The sequence below is a fragment of the Microtus oregoni genome, unplaced genomic scaffold (assembly GCF_018167655.1).
Source record: "Microtus oregoni isolate MIOR12 unplaced genomic scaffold, Mior012 000029F_ref0000214, whole genome shotgun sequence".
In the NCBI taxonomy this organism is placed as follows: domain Eukaryota; kingdom Metazoa; phylum Chordata; class Mammalia; order Rodentia; family Cricetidae; genus Microtus; species Microtus oregoni.
The window spans coordinates 14,108,387-14,123,528 of NW_024543088.1; the positions used below are offsets into that span (position 1 = coordinate 14,108,387).

At 47.5% G+C, this 15,142-nt stretch overlaps 1 protein-coding gene across 1 annotated transcript in view; it reads right to left on the reverse strand.

The window, feature by feature from the left end:
- Positions 1-13,586, reverse strand: part of LOC121464676 (coiled-coil domain-containing protein 91-like) — a 74,824-nt gene extending 61,238 nt beyond the window's left edge. The window contains exons 1-2 of the mRNA XM_041677698.1: positions 13,557-13,586; positions 10,413-10,491 (exon numbers count right to left, since the gene is read on the reverse strand). Coding sequence (XP_041533632.1) covers positions 10,413-10,491; positions 13,557-13,586 — 109 coding nt within the window. The remainder of the gene's footprint in view (positions 1-10,412; positions 10,492-13,556) is intronic.
- Between the last annotated feature and the right edge of the window lie 1,556 nt (positions 13,587-15,142).

Sequence of the window (15,142 nt, forward strand, 5' to 3'; positions counted from 1 at the left end):
TGTGACACTGACATGTGTGTGTGGTGTGGGTGTGACACTGACGTGTGTGTGTATGTGTGTGTGGTGTGGGTGTGACACTGACGTGTGTGGGTGTGACACTGACGTGTATGTGTGTGTGGTGTGACACTGACGTGTGTGTGTGTGATGTGTGGGTGTGACACTGACGTGTGTGTGTGGTGTGACACTGACGTGTGTGTGTGTGATGTGTGGGTGTGACACTGACATGTGTGTGTGTGATGTGTGTGTGACACTGACGTGTGTGTGTAGTGTGGGTGTGACACTGACGTGTGTGTGTGTGGTGTGACACTGACGTGTGTGTGTGTGGTGTGACACTGACGTGTGTGTGTGTAGTGTGGGTGTGACACTGACGTGTGTGTGTGGGGGTGTGTGACACTGACGTGTGTGTGTAGTGTGGGTGTGACACTGACGTGTGTGTGTGTGTAGTGTGGGTGTGACACTGACGTGTGTGTGTGTGTGGGTGTGGTGTGACACTGACGTGGGTGTGGGTGTGGGTGTGGTGTGACACTGACGTGTGTGTGTGTGTGACACTGACGTGTGTGTGTGTGTAATGTGTGGGTGTGACACTGACGTGTGTGTGTGGTGTGTGTGTGACACTGACGTGTGTGTGTGGTGTGTGTGTGTGACACTGATGTGTGTGTGTGGTGTGTGTGTGACACTGACGTGTGTATGTGTGTGTGTGACACTGACGTGTGTGTGTGTGGTGTGTGTGTGACACTGACGTGTGTGTGTGTGTAGTGTGGGTGTGACACTGACATGTGTGTGTGTGGTGTGACACTGACGTGTGTGTGTGTGGTGTGACACTGACGTGTGTGTGTGTGTAGTGTGGGTGTGACACTGACGTGTGTGTGTGTGTGGGTGTGACACTGACGTGTGTGTGTGTGTGGGTGTGGTGTGACACTGACGTGTGTGTGGGTGTGGGTGTGGTGTGACACTGACGTGTGTGTGTGGGGGTGTGTGACACTGACGTGTGTGTGTAGTGTGGGTGTGACACTGACGTGTGTGTGTAGTGTGGGTGTGACACTGACGTGTGTGTGTGTGTGGGTGTGGTGTGACACTGACGTGGGTGTGGGTGTGGTGTGACACTGACGTGTGTGTGTGTGTGACACTGACGTGTGTGTGTGTGTAATGTGTGGGTGTGACACTGACGTGTGTGTGTGGTGTGTGTGTGACACTGACGTGTGTGTGTGGTGTGTGTGTGTGACACTGATGTGTGTGTGTGGTGTGTGTGTGACACTGACGTGTGTATGTGTGTGTGTGACACTGACGTGTGTGTGTGTGGTGTGTGTGTGACACTGACGTGTGTGTGTGTGTAGTGTGGGTGTGACACTGACATGTGTGTGTGTGGTGTGACACTGACGTGTGTGTGTGTGGTGTGACACTGACGTGTGTGTGTGTGTAGTGTGGGTGTGACACTGACGTGTGTGTGTGTGGTGTGTGTGACACTGACGTGTGTGTGTGTGTGGGTGTGGTGTGACACTGACGTGTGTGTGGGTGTGGGTGTGGTGTGACACTGACGTGTGTGTGGGGGGGTGTGACACTGACGTGTGTGTGTGTAATGTGTGGGTGTGACACTGACGTGTGTGTGTGTAGTGTGGGTGTGACACTGTCGTGTGTGTGTGTGACACTGACGTGTGTGTGTGTGGTGTGACACTGATGTGTGTGTGTGGTTGTGGTAGTGACGTGTGCGTGATGTTTTTGTGTGACACTGACGTGTGTGTGTGTGGTGTGTGTGACACTGACATGTGTGTGTGTAGTGTGGGTGTGACACTGTCGTGTGTGTGTGTGACACTGACGTGTGTGTGTGTGGTGTGACACTGACGTGTGTGTGTGGTGTGTGTGTGTGACACTGACGTGTGTGTGTGTGGTGTGTGTGTGACACTGACGTGTGTATGTGTGTGTGTGTGTGACACTGACGTGTGTGTGTGTGACACTGACGTGTGTGTAGAGTGACACTGACGTGTGTGTGTGTGTGTGGTGTGGGTGTGACACTGACGTGTGTGTGTGTGGTGTGGGTGTGACACTGACGTGTGTGTGTGACACTGACGTGTGTGTGTGATGTGTGTGTGACACTGACGTGTGTGTGTGGTTGTGACACTGACGTGTGTGTGATGTTTGTGTGTGACACTGACGTGTGTGTGGTGTGTGTGTGACACTGACGTGTGTGTGTAGTGTGGGTGTGACACTGTCGTGTGTGTGTGTGTGACACTGACGTGTGTGTGTGTGTGGTGTGACACTGACGTGTGTGTGTGGTGTGTGTGACACTGACGTGTGTGTGTGTGGTGTGACACTGACGTGTGTGTGTGTGTGTGGTGTGACACTGACGTGTGTGTGTGTGTGGTATGACACTGACGTGTGTGTGTGTGACACTGACATGTGTGTGTGTGGTGTGACACTGACGTGTGTGTGTGTGTGACACTGACGTGTGTGTGTGGTGTGACACTGAAGTGTGTGTGACACTGACGTGTGTGTGTGTGGTGTGTGTGTGACCCTGACGTGTGTGTGTGTGTGGTGTGTGTGTGACACTGACGTGTGTGTGTGATGTGTGTGTGTGACACTGACGTGTGTGTGTGTGTGGTGTGGGTGTGACACTGTCGTGTTTGTGGGTGTGGTGTGTGACATTGACGTGTGTGTGTGTGTGGTGTGGGTGTGACACTGACGCGTGTGTGTGTGATGTGTGTGTGACACTGACGTGTGTGTGTGTTGTGTGTGTGACACTGACGTGTGTGTGTGTGGTGTGACACTGACGTGTGTGTGTGTGTGGTGTGACACTGGCGTGTGTGTGTGTGACACTGACGTGTGTGTGTGTGTGACACTGACGTGTGTGTGTGTCTGTGACACTGACGTGTGTGGGTGTGTGGTGTGTGTGTGACACTGACGTGTGTGTGTGTGGTGTGGGTGTGAACATGACGTGTGTGTGTGTGATGTGTGGGTGTGACACTGACGTGTGTGTGTTCTGTGTGGTGTGGGTGTGACACTGTCGTGTGTGTGTGTGTGTGATGTGTGTGAGCACTATAGCATTCACGCCAACTCCAGAATAATATCTTACCACTGTTTAGGCACATAATGGCTGAAACTTCAAACTGTCCACAGTAAACACTTCTGTAGAATGAAGCCTGGGTAAAATTTTCATTATTTCTCCACAGTTCAAACACATATCTCTACACACACATATCCCTGCCTATTTTCTTAGTATATTAGGCAAGTTCTGTGTTATTTATCCTAAAATTACTTTACATGGTCCAGTTAGCGAAAACAATCTATCTGAAGTTATTGACAGTAAAACTAGACTTCATCAGATTCACAGAAAGAAAGAGAAGGGGGACAGAGAGAGGGAGGGAAGGAGGGAAGGAGGGAGGGAGGGAGATCAACCTATTTTCCATGTTAGTCTAAAGAAGGGAACTTTCAGGTTAGGAACGAGGTGAACTGGGCTCCCCACATATGCCTGGCCAGTGCCCAGCTGCTGGGCTACATGCCGAGCCCTCTTTCCACTTTTTGAGACAGGGTATCGTTAAGTTGCCCAGACTGGCCTTGAACTCATGATGCTCCTTCGTTGCTCTCTGGAGCAGCTGAGATTCTAGGCCTGTGCCATCAAGCCCAGCTTCAGAAGTTACGTGAAATGATTCCCTCTTCACATGAGCCAAGCTTTAATAAGAAAAAAACTTAGTAGTTATGAGCTGCAAGGCAAGAGTATCAAGCAAATTAATACAGAAGTCAAAAGTGAGATCAAAAGGCTTCTATTAGGCATAATAGCAATACTTAAATCAAGTGAGATTTTGTAACTGCATAGTTTATATGATTTATTCAGAAGAACATGGTAATTATAGGTACAAGCCTTGAATACACTGCACAGGTTACTAAAACACTCAGAGAAATATTATAAAAATAGGCCAAATTATAATCACCAATCATTAGCTAAATGTCTTCTACTTCAGTATTTAGAATCCACAAAAATGAAAGGAAAAAAGACTTTAAAATAAAGGTCCACAAACAACAAACACACAGATGTAAGTCCCAGCCCACTGAGTCCTCACGGGAAACCAGCGTGGGTGCAGGCAGGAGTGGTCGTGGTCACCTGGCAGCAGCGTGATGATTGATGGCTTTGCTGGGGCAGTGAGCAGAAGTCGAGAAACCCAAGGGGCTGCCCCATTTGGCCAGCAACCGATGGATGGGATGCAGGATAGTCACACAGAGCAGACAGGATGTGGGACAGGAGATGCGGGACATACTGAGGAGACAGGGATGGTTTGTAGGATTCCAAAACCTCGAGAAATAAGGCCAGCTTGCCAGTGGAAGGGCCAGGAACACGGAGAAGTGGACAGGAAGCTCTGAGACCTGAGGGGAAGCAAGAGGAACCTGAAAACTCAACCTTGTGGCACAAAGTGAGAGTTGATTTAAACCCACATCAGCAAAGACAGCGAGCACACGGGATAACAATGGAGAGCTGGGGTCCTGTCAGAGTAGCAGGACTCAGAGAATGAATCTCTCTTTCTAGGGCATTGATCACCATGACTTACAGGCTGAGGTTCAGCTAATCCAACAATGGCTGACAGTGAACAGAAAGTCTGCGAATCCAGGACTTGTTCAGTCTACAAGACCAATGTCTCAGCTGGAATCCCAAAGAAGCAGGCTTAAAGCAGTGAAGACATGGCCTTGCTGGCCAGGCAAAGAGGAGAAGCTTCCTTCTTGCGTGTCCTTATATAGGCTTCTAGAAGAGGGTGTGGCCCTGACTAAAGATGTGTCCAAGATCTGGATCAAAGGGGAGTGTTTTCTTACCTCAAAGGCCAGGACTAGAAGCGGATTCACCCACTTCACACAGGGCAAAAAATACCCCAGAGGTGTTCTTACCATTTCTAGATTGTAGCTCCTTCCAGATGTAGTCAAGTTGACAACAGAGAGTAACCATGCCAGGCCCTGACGGCTATGCAGGGCACCCCTGCCAGATGGCCTCACACCTCCCTCTCCTCTCACTCACTCCTTAAGAATTCCCACTACAGAAAACTTACTGTTTCTATCTATCTATCTATCTATAGCTAGGCTCGTAAGAGGCCAAGAGTGTGGAAACAAAGAATGCGAGGAAGGAGATGATTCTGTCTGCTGCAATGGTCTCTAGAATTCACAACAGCAGCTTTGGACCAGATGTGAAAATTAAAATACATAAAACAGGACCACTTTCTCTTAAGTATTAGAAGTTTCCGCAGTAGCACTTGTATTACAAGTATATATCTATTTGGAAAGAATACAGTCATGACATTAATGTCTTATCACTTGGCCCATGTAGTTTAAACCAGGTACCCCAACTCATCTAGAATAAGCTTTGTAAATTACAGAGCTATAACAAGAAAAAGAATAAAACAATAAGCTGAGAGCTCAAAGGTCACCTGGCATTTCCATTTCCATACTGTGTGACAGAATTTCAGAGCAGCCACAGACAGCTTGAGACCAAGGGTCACTGCCATAGTCTGCTTCGGTTGTCAACTTGACACTCTTGGAAGAGGGACCCTTGACTGGGAAATCCCCTGCTGGATTTTTTTCAGAGCATGTCTATGGGTCATCTTCCTAATTGTTAACTGACGTACGAGGGCCCAGCCTACTGAGGGCATAGGGGTAGCTGAGCAGGGCAGGGGAGCAGATCCGCAGCAGTCTTCCTCCGTGGTCTCTGCTTCAGCTCCTGCCTCAGATTCCTGCCCTGACATCTCTCAATGAACTACAACCGTTAAGACAACAACCTCTCCTCCACAAGATGCTCTTGGTCATGATGTTTACCACGGCAACAGGAAACAAACTCAACTAGGGTAGTCACAGCCGCACGGCAGAGCACATGGGCAAAGTCAGAGCAACACCACCAGTCCATCTCCTGGTGTACACACATTAACCAAGGCGTGAGCCACACACAAGACCAAGCATGCTACTGCAGGAGCAGCTCACAGCTCTACAGAGCTGTCTTCCTCAGTGCGATTTAAAGAGACTGGCCCTGACATCACAAGCAGAAAGGGACATGAATAGCCTTGGCCTGAGAAGAAAATGCATTACGTAGCAAAAGGAAACCATATCGCAACCTTCCCTCAGATAGCGAAATTACAATACAACCACAATCCACGGTCTGCCGTGGTCAACAGTTAAGGGCACTGACTGCTCTTCCAGAGGACGATTCCCAGAACCTCATGGCAGTTGACGACTTTCCAGTCCCAAGAGACCTGATGCCCCGCCGTACCTACACAGGCACCGTGAACTCAGACGGAACACGGACATATATGTAGGCAATAAACCCATACATATACAAAATAAATGAAAAAGAAAAGAAAGCTCAGAGCCTGATCTAACAAGAATCTCTAAATGGGTAGGAAGCAGGAAGCAGAGAAAGTTTTAAATGTTTTCCACACTACTGTCATCCAGTGTGGGGGTCAAAACCATTCCTGAAGTCAGGCCAGCCACACATCCTCACTAAGGAAGGCAACTCGGAGTCAAGTTAAAAGTAGAACACAGAAAAGAGAACATTATTCAACGGGGCCACACTGGGAAGAGGGGCAAAGACTAAACAGAGGGCCCAGGAAAGGACAGCTCGGCAGTGCTGGTCAAGGTGTGGCTCCGCCCACCGCTCACCCCTGGGCTCCAGTCTGTCCGTCAGGTGGTCTGAGGAGTTGTCAGAACTATGAAATCTGTTTCTAGAGCACAAGTAGCTCATTTTTCCTCCTCTCAGCATGAACTTTCAGGGAAAATCTCATTTCTTCGGGGCCCATTACTTCACCAGTCTCAGTCAGACTAAGACATGAGAGTCTCTTGAAAATGTCACCTGCCAGGCAGGCTACACTGCCTGTAAGACACAGGCACTGAGCGAGCAAGGAGTCACTTTCCAGTTCTACCACAGACGCAGATCCGACCAGCGAATCTTGTGCTTTTTACCGCCACGTGAAAAACGTGCAAACCGCACTCAAGAAAATACACAAAGAAATGTGTATGCTCGGGTCTTGAGCCCTCGAGAGGCCTAACACAGATCCCCCTGGGAGAGCAGGGCTAGTGGAGAGAGGAAGGGGATTAATAGGATGACCAATTTGCTGTCCTAGGCTTTCCTGGCCAGGAGAATGGAGAATGGAAAGACTGAACCATGAAATCAAAAAAGCATCTGTCTTCCAGGTTCCCCTCTGCCAAGGTCTTGGGAGGAATGTTTGAGCTTTCCTGTTGGCTTTGTATGCAAATAGCTCCAGATGCAGAGGAACCGCATCTAAGTTGCTCCCTCAGCATCTGCTGGTCCAATTCCCATCATTACTTCTGCAGGGCCGGCTTGTGACAGACAGTTTAGTCTGCCCTCTTTATAAGCTGTTTTGAAGGAGCTAATTTGGATTAAAGTATCTATCTGGACCACTTGTTTTCCCTTTGATGGTCACTGAATTCTAATGTGGTCTGTGAGAGCGGCAAGGAACTCGGAGGCATTATTGGGGAGGACAGTGCTCAAGGTTTGTGCCTCCCACCTCGCCTTCTACACAACTTACATTTGTACGGTCAAAGGCAAAAAGTGAACAGTCTCTTTTTTTTTCTTTGCCTTTTAAAACTGTGCCACCCACATTGTACAAAATGGCTTTGTAACACGTCCTGACCCAGCACTCACTGTAGGCAGCTACTAACAAGGACTTGAAGCTCACATTGGGGGCAGAAGGTCTGCCAACCCCCCCCCCCCCCAAAAAAAAGCATCTGGGGAAAGCTCCATCCTCCTAGCAACAACTTCCAGTCCGCAACTCACAGACCTGGGTGCCCGGCGCTGCAAGCGCCTTCTGCATCTACGGCAGAGGAGTGAGTCCACAGTGAACACGGAAATAACCTCAATAAATTCCATGAATTCTAAAACTCTGGCTCTGCTACCAGGAGAGGCACAATTTAAAAAAAAAAACAATCAAAGAGAAAGGAAGGAAGGAAGGAAGGAAGGAAGGAAGGAAGGCAGGCATACAGATGCCTAACGAAGTATTAAGAACTGACAAAGTCAAGTACAGATGAACAGATGAGCCCTTCTTTCTGTCTCAAGAGCACAGGGGAGAGGCAGAAGGGAAGGGAAGGGCAGAAGGGAAGGGAGGGGCAAGCATAAGTGGCACAGGGGTAAAGCAGGTGCAGGGAAGACATCACCACAGGGGGCAGTTGAGGGAGACTCCAATCCCAGGGTCTCCACAGGGAAGACATCACCACAGGGAGCAGTCGAGGGAGACTCCAATCCCAGGGTATCCACATATATACAAGCTTTCACACTCACATGTGTGTGTTCACCTGCACATGTCTATCAGCAGACAAACATTAATTTCAGGGAAATAAAAGGAGAACAGCATTCCTTTCATAGACATTATAAAAAAATAATTATTTTTTAATTTCATAAAACAAGATTTCTTAGCAAAAAAAATTTACTTATCTAAAACTCATGGCCACTTTGAATGTTGTTATAATATCCAGCACGTGAGTCCTGAACGGTTTTCCAGAAGCCCAGGACCCAGATGCAGCCACCATTGCTCCTGAACCTGCACTGAACTACACTGTGCTCTAACGTGCAGGAAATCCATCTCTGTCATACAGAGAAACCAGGGAGACATGAGAGAAGCTCGGTGCTTCTGAGCATCCGTGGCCACTCATCGTGAATGTGTGCATGCGGACGGCGTGTCTGCCATGGCACTCACGGGAGTCGGGACACTGCACGCACTGGTCCTGTTTTTACCAGGGCTCCGGAGGTGGAACTCAGCTGTCAGGGAATGGGTGTTTTACTCGTTGATCCGGGTCACAGCCCCGTGACTACTCCTATCAATCACCACTTCCAGGTCATGCATCTGAACTGAACGTCCTCAGAACACTTACCTCAGAAACACACACATCCAGCTCTTAGCAATTACTGAAGGTTTCCAAGGCTGATATATTTTTGAAGCAAAGTTGAGTTTTCTGCTCTTATATCTTATCATTAAGACTACTTAATTATTCACCTTGGACTGAAAATAACCAAGAAGAGAGAACTGCAGTAAATCTACTCAGCAGTCATCAAGAATCACAGAGCATTGGCTCAAGGTATCACTACCTTAGTGGTTCGAATTCCAAAAGATTCAAACCTATTTCCTGCCCTAAAAAGACTATAATAGGCATGTAAAGATGTCACACATGAGATCACAGTTTAAAATCACCTAACAACTATCCTCACGGTATCACCATTCAAAATAGCCAAAGGCAAAAGGAACCCAAGTGTCCATAAAAATAAATAAAAACTGGGATATTAGGATTAAAGAAAAGGAAACTGGGGCAGATGGTGAACAAGAATGAAACTTGAGGGCACTGTACTGATTGGGATAAGCCAGGCACAGCAATCAGCCTGAGTGATTGCCCACGAACACACCTACAGGCTTCACAGGGAGAGACCATGCACGGCAGTGGTTTTCAGGAATGAAGGGGAAGGGAGAGGGAAGGTCACCGGTGTCAGCTGTACAAGACACAGTACTAACCTATTCATTAGGATAAGAAAGATAGCAAGCTTCATCACCACTTTCAAATACGAATTAGAATGCACCAAGCACCAAGCAGGAGGAACAAGATGGCAAACTGAATCACCATTTTCAAATATGAATTAGGATACACCAAGCACAGAGCAGGAGGAACAAAATGGCATTATGACGGTGCTTCAGGTATCAAAACAGAACTAGAAAATGGTCCCAAGGAAGGTAGCATTTCCCCCTTGGCCAGCTCTCCCTGGAACGACAGCAATGCTGTGGGCTGCACTCTGATCTTCAGGCAAGCTTGGTTAGATAACGAACAAACATCGCAACATCCCACCACTGTTTTCTAGACCATAAACACGCTGACAGTATTCCTCCTCCCTCGTGCCCCTCCAGCATCTCCATCATCGTTTTCTGAGGATGAGCATTCATTCTGACAGTGTAAGATGGGGTCCCAGAGTAAATTTGATGTGCATCTCAAGATGGGTAGGATAGCGAACATTTTTTGAAAATATTTGTTGGTCGACTGTTATTTTTAACTTGTAGTACTCGTGAATGCTTCACTATAAAGAAACTGTTGTATATGATCAGCAATGGGCATCACGAAGTGAGACCAAAATGGGGCCTGTCATGCACAGATGGCCCAGGGAGCATCTTGACACCTTCCTATACCAAGGTAAAATTGAGCGATGTGTGTTGTAAGATTCAGTGCTCCTCATCCCCTTTTACAGCCAGCCTCCAGGTAGCACATACTGTACAATGCAATTCAGACTTTGAGAAAAAGAAAATTTGGATTCAGAGTAAGTCTAGGACACTGTATTTTTCAGATCAAAAAAACAAAAACAAAAACAAAAGAAACCCTTGAGAAATGGGTTTTAAAAACAGCAAAAATCACTTTAAATAGAGGAAAAAAAGAATCCAGTGACCAGGAGGTAGTAGTACCTGCAGGAAAGGTGGCCCAGGGGACAGCAGGGGACATTGCTTGGTTTCCACTGTGTTCACCATCAAAGGTTTCTGCAGCCTGCAAGACAAGACCAGACCACCTGAAAAGACCTAAAGGGCTGTACTTTCTATCAGCAGTCACACACCCGCCCCACAGGCATGCTTCTGCCACAGGCCACTCACTCACACTCTCTCTGAACACCCACTGCCACAACCTCCCTACTCTTCCCCTGCACTATCCCCACTGACAGGTCCCAGGTAAATGGCCCCCTTATCCCAACAACCTCCTGTCAATGTCATGTTCATTTCATGTATCTTTCATGATGTCTTCACTGTGATCCTTCCATCACCTATTCTGATTTAACTCACCACATTTATCCATCCACGTAAAAATTTCCTCAAAAACAGACTGAGCAAATCTTTGATGTAAAATGATCTTTATAATTAGCATACAACTTAGAGGCCAACCTGAAAGAGCAGTGAGCCTGTCTTCTTGAACAATCTACTCGGGTCTCTCAGGCATTAAACACTAGGGAAAGACAAAAGCCAGCATCTTCAATGAATGGCTCACAAGGCTCACAGCGAGAGCACCAAGGTTTCCTTCTCTCAGGTAACTATTAAGCAAGATTATTACTGAAATCAGAGTCACGATTTCATCATTTTAATTCCCATTCTGCACTGAGTGCCAGGCAAATCAGAAGTCAAAGGACACAGGCTGCGGGGGATAGAGGATATAGCTGTGCTGTCCACTAGCTGTGAAAATGAGAAGACCTTCCTCTCTTCCACAGCGGAACTGCAGAGTGAGCATGTCTGGTGAACACATGAAACTGCCCGTTAACGACGGGTCTCGTGTCCACAAGACTGACAAACCAAAGGGACAATGAGTTCAATTGTCACTTGCGAAAGAAACAACCAACTTTGGCTTTTCTATGGATCTCTTATGGTTTAGACACATGGATATGGTCGGATGGGACCCTTAAATATAGCTTCCAAGCACCACGGCAGCCATGCAATAGCATGAAACACACCTTGTCCTCTATCAATGGAAAACTAACAAATTGTAAACGTTCCATTTAACATAAATTAGAGTCAACACACAAACTATTAAAACAAGAGCATGACACATTCAGGTGATATTTTTAAAAACCAGTTTGGGATGAAACATGGAATGAATGTATGTCTACACTGCCTGCACATACAAAACACATTTCTACACGGGCTGCCTAGATAGGGAGAACATGTGTGTCTACAGCAGCTGTCTGCACATGGAGAACATGTGTGTCTACAGCAGCTGTCTGCACATGGAGAACATGTGTGTCTACAGCAGCTGTCTGCACATGGAGAACATGTGTGTCTACAGCAGCTGTCTGCACATGGAGAACATGTGTGTCTACAGCAGCTGTCTGCACATGGAGAACATGTGTGTCTACAGCAGCTGTCTGCACATGGAGAACATGTGTGTCTGTAGTAGTTGTCTGCACATGGAGAACATGTGTGTCTACAGCAGCTGTCTGCACATGGAGAACATGTGTGTCTGTAGTAGTTGTCTGCACATGGAGAACATGTGTGTCTACAGCAGCTGTCTGCACATGGAGAACATGTGTGTCCACAGCAGCTGTCTGCACATGGAGAACATGTGTGTCTACAGCAGCTGTCTGCACATGGAGAACATGTGTGTCTACAGCAGCTGTCTGCACATGGAGAACATGTGTGTCTGTAGTAGTTGTCTGCACATGGAGAACATGTGTGTCTACAGCAGCTGTCTGCACATGGAGAACATGTGTGTCTGTAGTAGTTGTCTGCACATGGAGAACATGTGTGTCTACAGCAGCTGTCTGCACATGGAGAACATGTGTGTCCACAGCAGCTGTCTGCACATGGAGAACATGTGTGTCTGTAGTAGTTGTCTGCACATGGAGAACATGTGTGTCTGTAGTAGTAGCACATGGAGAACACGTGTGTCTACACTGCCTGCCTGCACAATGGCAGCTCTAAAAGGCAGAAGGAAAACAACTTCCTGCTGAAAAGAACCGCGTTATTCCTCCCAAGTAACCCGCGCTTCTCCCATTCACATTAATCACACTCCCTAACTCGTACAGTTCTCTTTTTACCATGTCCAAACTAGGTGAGCGACTTTAAAAAAGAGGAATAGAGAGTCCTCCTGTGGGAGGTTCTAAGACTTGAGCCCTGGCATTTGACTCTTTTTTTTTTTTTCCAAGACAGGGTTTCTCTGTAGCTTTGGAGCCTGTCCTGGAACTCCCTTTGTAGACCAGGCTGGCCTTGAACTCACAGAGATCTGCCTCCCTCTGCCTCTGGCATCTGACTCTTAATCCAGAGATTTTCCTACAAGACTATACTGGCTCTGTAAAAATAACTGGGTTATAAACTATTCCAATAAAATGAACACACACTGAAAAGGACCAAGAAAAAGACACTACATTTTCAGCTGACAGCGCCAACTTAATAAACGTCCCCAAAACCTGAGAGAGCAACCTTGAGGCACAGCACCGACCAGCAACCCTGGAGGTCCGTGTGTCTCACACAGGGCATCCTCGCTCCATCACTGCAGACGGGGAGCAGGGCTATAGTAGTCGGGCTCTCACTGGACTGACAGCTGTGTCCCCATCCTCTGCTGGAGGCCTGGGCACTTCCTGATGCCTCCCTAGCCACATTAATTACCCCGATTTACACCACGGCAAGATTACTGCTTCAGGAAGAACCCATCTCAGTGTCTGGGGGCTGACTCCTCTTCATTTTCCTTGACTCCAACCTCTGTTTCAGAGTGAGTAGGAGTAGATCATGAAGGTAGGGACAATAGCTCAGTTTACCAACTGTCTGCCTTACAGGACCACTGGGCATGGTGCCATGCATCTGTAATCCCAAGTGCTAGGAAAGTCGACCCTGAGGCTAGCCAGCCAGCATAGCCTACTGGACAAGTTCCAGGCCAGTGAAAGACCCTGTCTTTAAAATATATAGTGGACAGGACCAAAGAGGAGACCCACGTGGTCGTGCTCTGGGCTGCAGGCACTCGCGTGGCCCACGCAGCAGCCACACACACAGAGAACAGACCAGGAAACAATGGGCACAAACACGTTTCTGTGGCGGGTTACGTCACCTGGAGCCAAACAGACGTGTTATACACACCTCAAAGCCGCCGAAGTCGTCATCGTCCATGCTTCCCGCGGCACCTGAACACAGCAACGGAGATGAGCACAGCGTGGAGCACACCTGGGACCTACAGGAACACACACTCCTGAGCTGTGTCGTGTGGATCATGAAAGGCTTTCCTAAACTCTATGGGTGTGTTTCTTAATCACGTAAAAAAAAAAAAAAAAAAAAACAAAAAAACAAAAAAAAAAACTGGCAATTGGCTTTTACTTTCTGGCAAAATTAGCAATTTCTGGAACCTTTTCAGTAACCATGCATTTTGCCATTTTCTGTTGAGACTCCAGGAGTGGAAAAATATTCTTTTACATTTTAATTTGCTTTTCCCAAAGTGGCACTAGGCCCCCTCGGTAATGCTTCCTGCTTTCCAAATCTACTCCTCAGCTGTCTGGCAGCATCAGCACAAACTCCAGTTAAGAGCAGGACTGTGGTGAATTTTTGGAAATCTGTCCCCACCACAAAGGTTCTTCCCTCGGTTTCATGGCCGGGCTGAGTTAGATTTTCAAAATTGATCAGCATTTTTGAGCTGTGACCACAACTTCTGGAGCATTTGATATGTGTATTTTTAGCTGAAACTGCTTTGCACTTCTGGAAAAATGTGGAGCAAGTTACTGGCTGGTCAAGGTAAATCAAGTCGTGTGTTCACGAGACAAGGCAGAAAACAGGAGAATACCCTGGATCCTTCACACCTTCACTCGGGAGGCAGGGAAGAGAAACTGCAGCAAAGTCTGTACTGTGCTTCTTCCTAAGAACATTACAGAAGGGTCAAGGGTCCAGGCCTAGCACCTAGGCTCTGGCTCACAGCAGGAAGAAGAAAGCCTGAATCCTACCTAGTTAAATGCTCTCTCCCTACAACTGAGAACAGGAAGGCAGACAGGGCTTTGGCTCCATCCAGGGGGCCAGCAGCCATGCTGGGCTTCTTGAGAAATGCTTACCAACTACTCCATCAAGAAAACTCTACCCACTTCAAAAAGTCACAACAAAGAAATATGCTAATCACAGATTGTTTTCACTAAGTCAAGCAAATTCATTTCACAAAGAGTAGAAAACATAAAGAATGTTCGTGGACGGAAATAAGATAGTTTTATAAATGGCACTGAGTTCCTGGAACTGCTAACACAGTGGGGACAGCAATGCTGGCACCGTTGGCTCGAGGCCTCACAGTGCAGCGACATTTCCCAAAAGATGTGCTTTTATAAACTCAGAAACTAAAGCTACGCCAGCCATCTATAGGCAGCACCTAAAAGATACAGACCAGACTTCTAAGAACTGTCGATGGCAGTCAGTCTGAAATGACGTCATATTAATCATGTCTCAGCTGAGCAGGAGAAACTACAGGAGGAAACAACAGGCACCCTAATAACCAACAGTTAAACTACAAACACCACAGCCGCCCCTTCATGTGAGCACCAACCTCCAGAGCCAATTACAAATTAGCATCTGTGAACACTGAGCTCGGGTGCTCATTCTAAAGACTGGCATACTCGGAGTTAATACTCCTGTGTTGGCACATCCTGACACAGGATGTGACGGGAAGGGTGCCAGGGAGCCGACAACACAAGCAT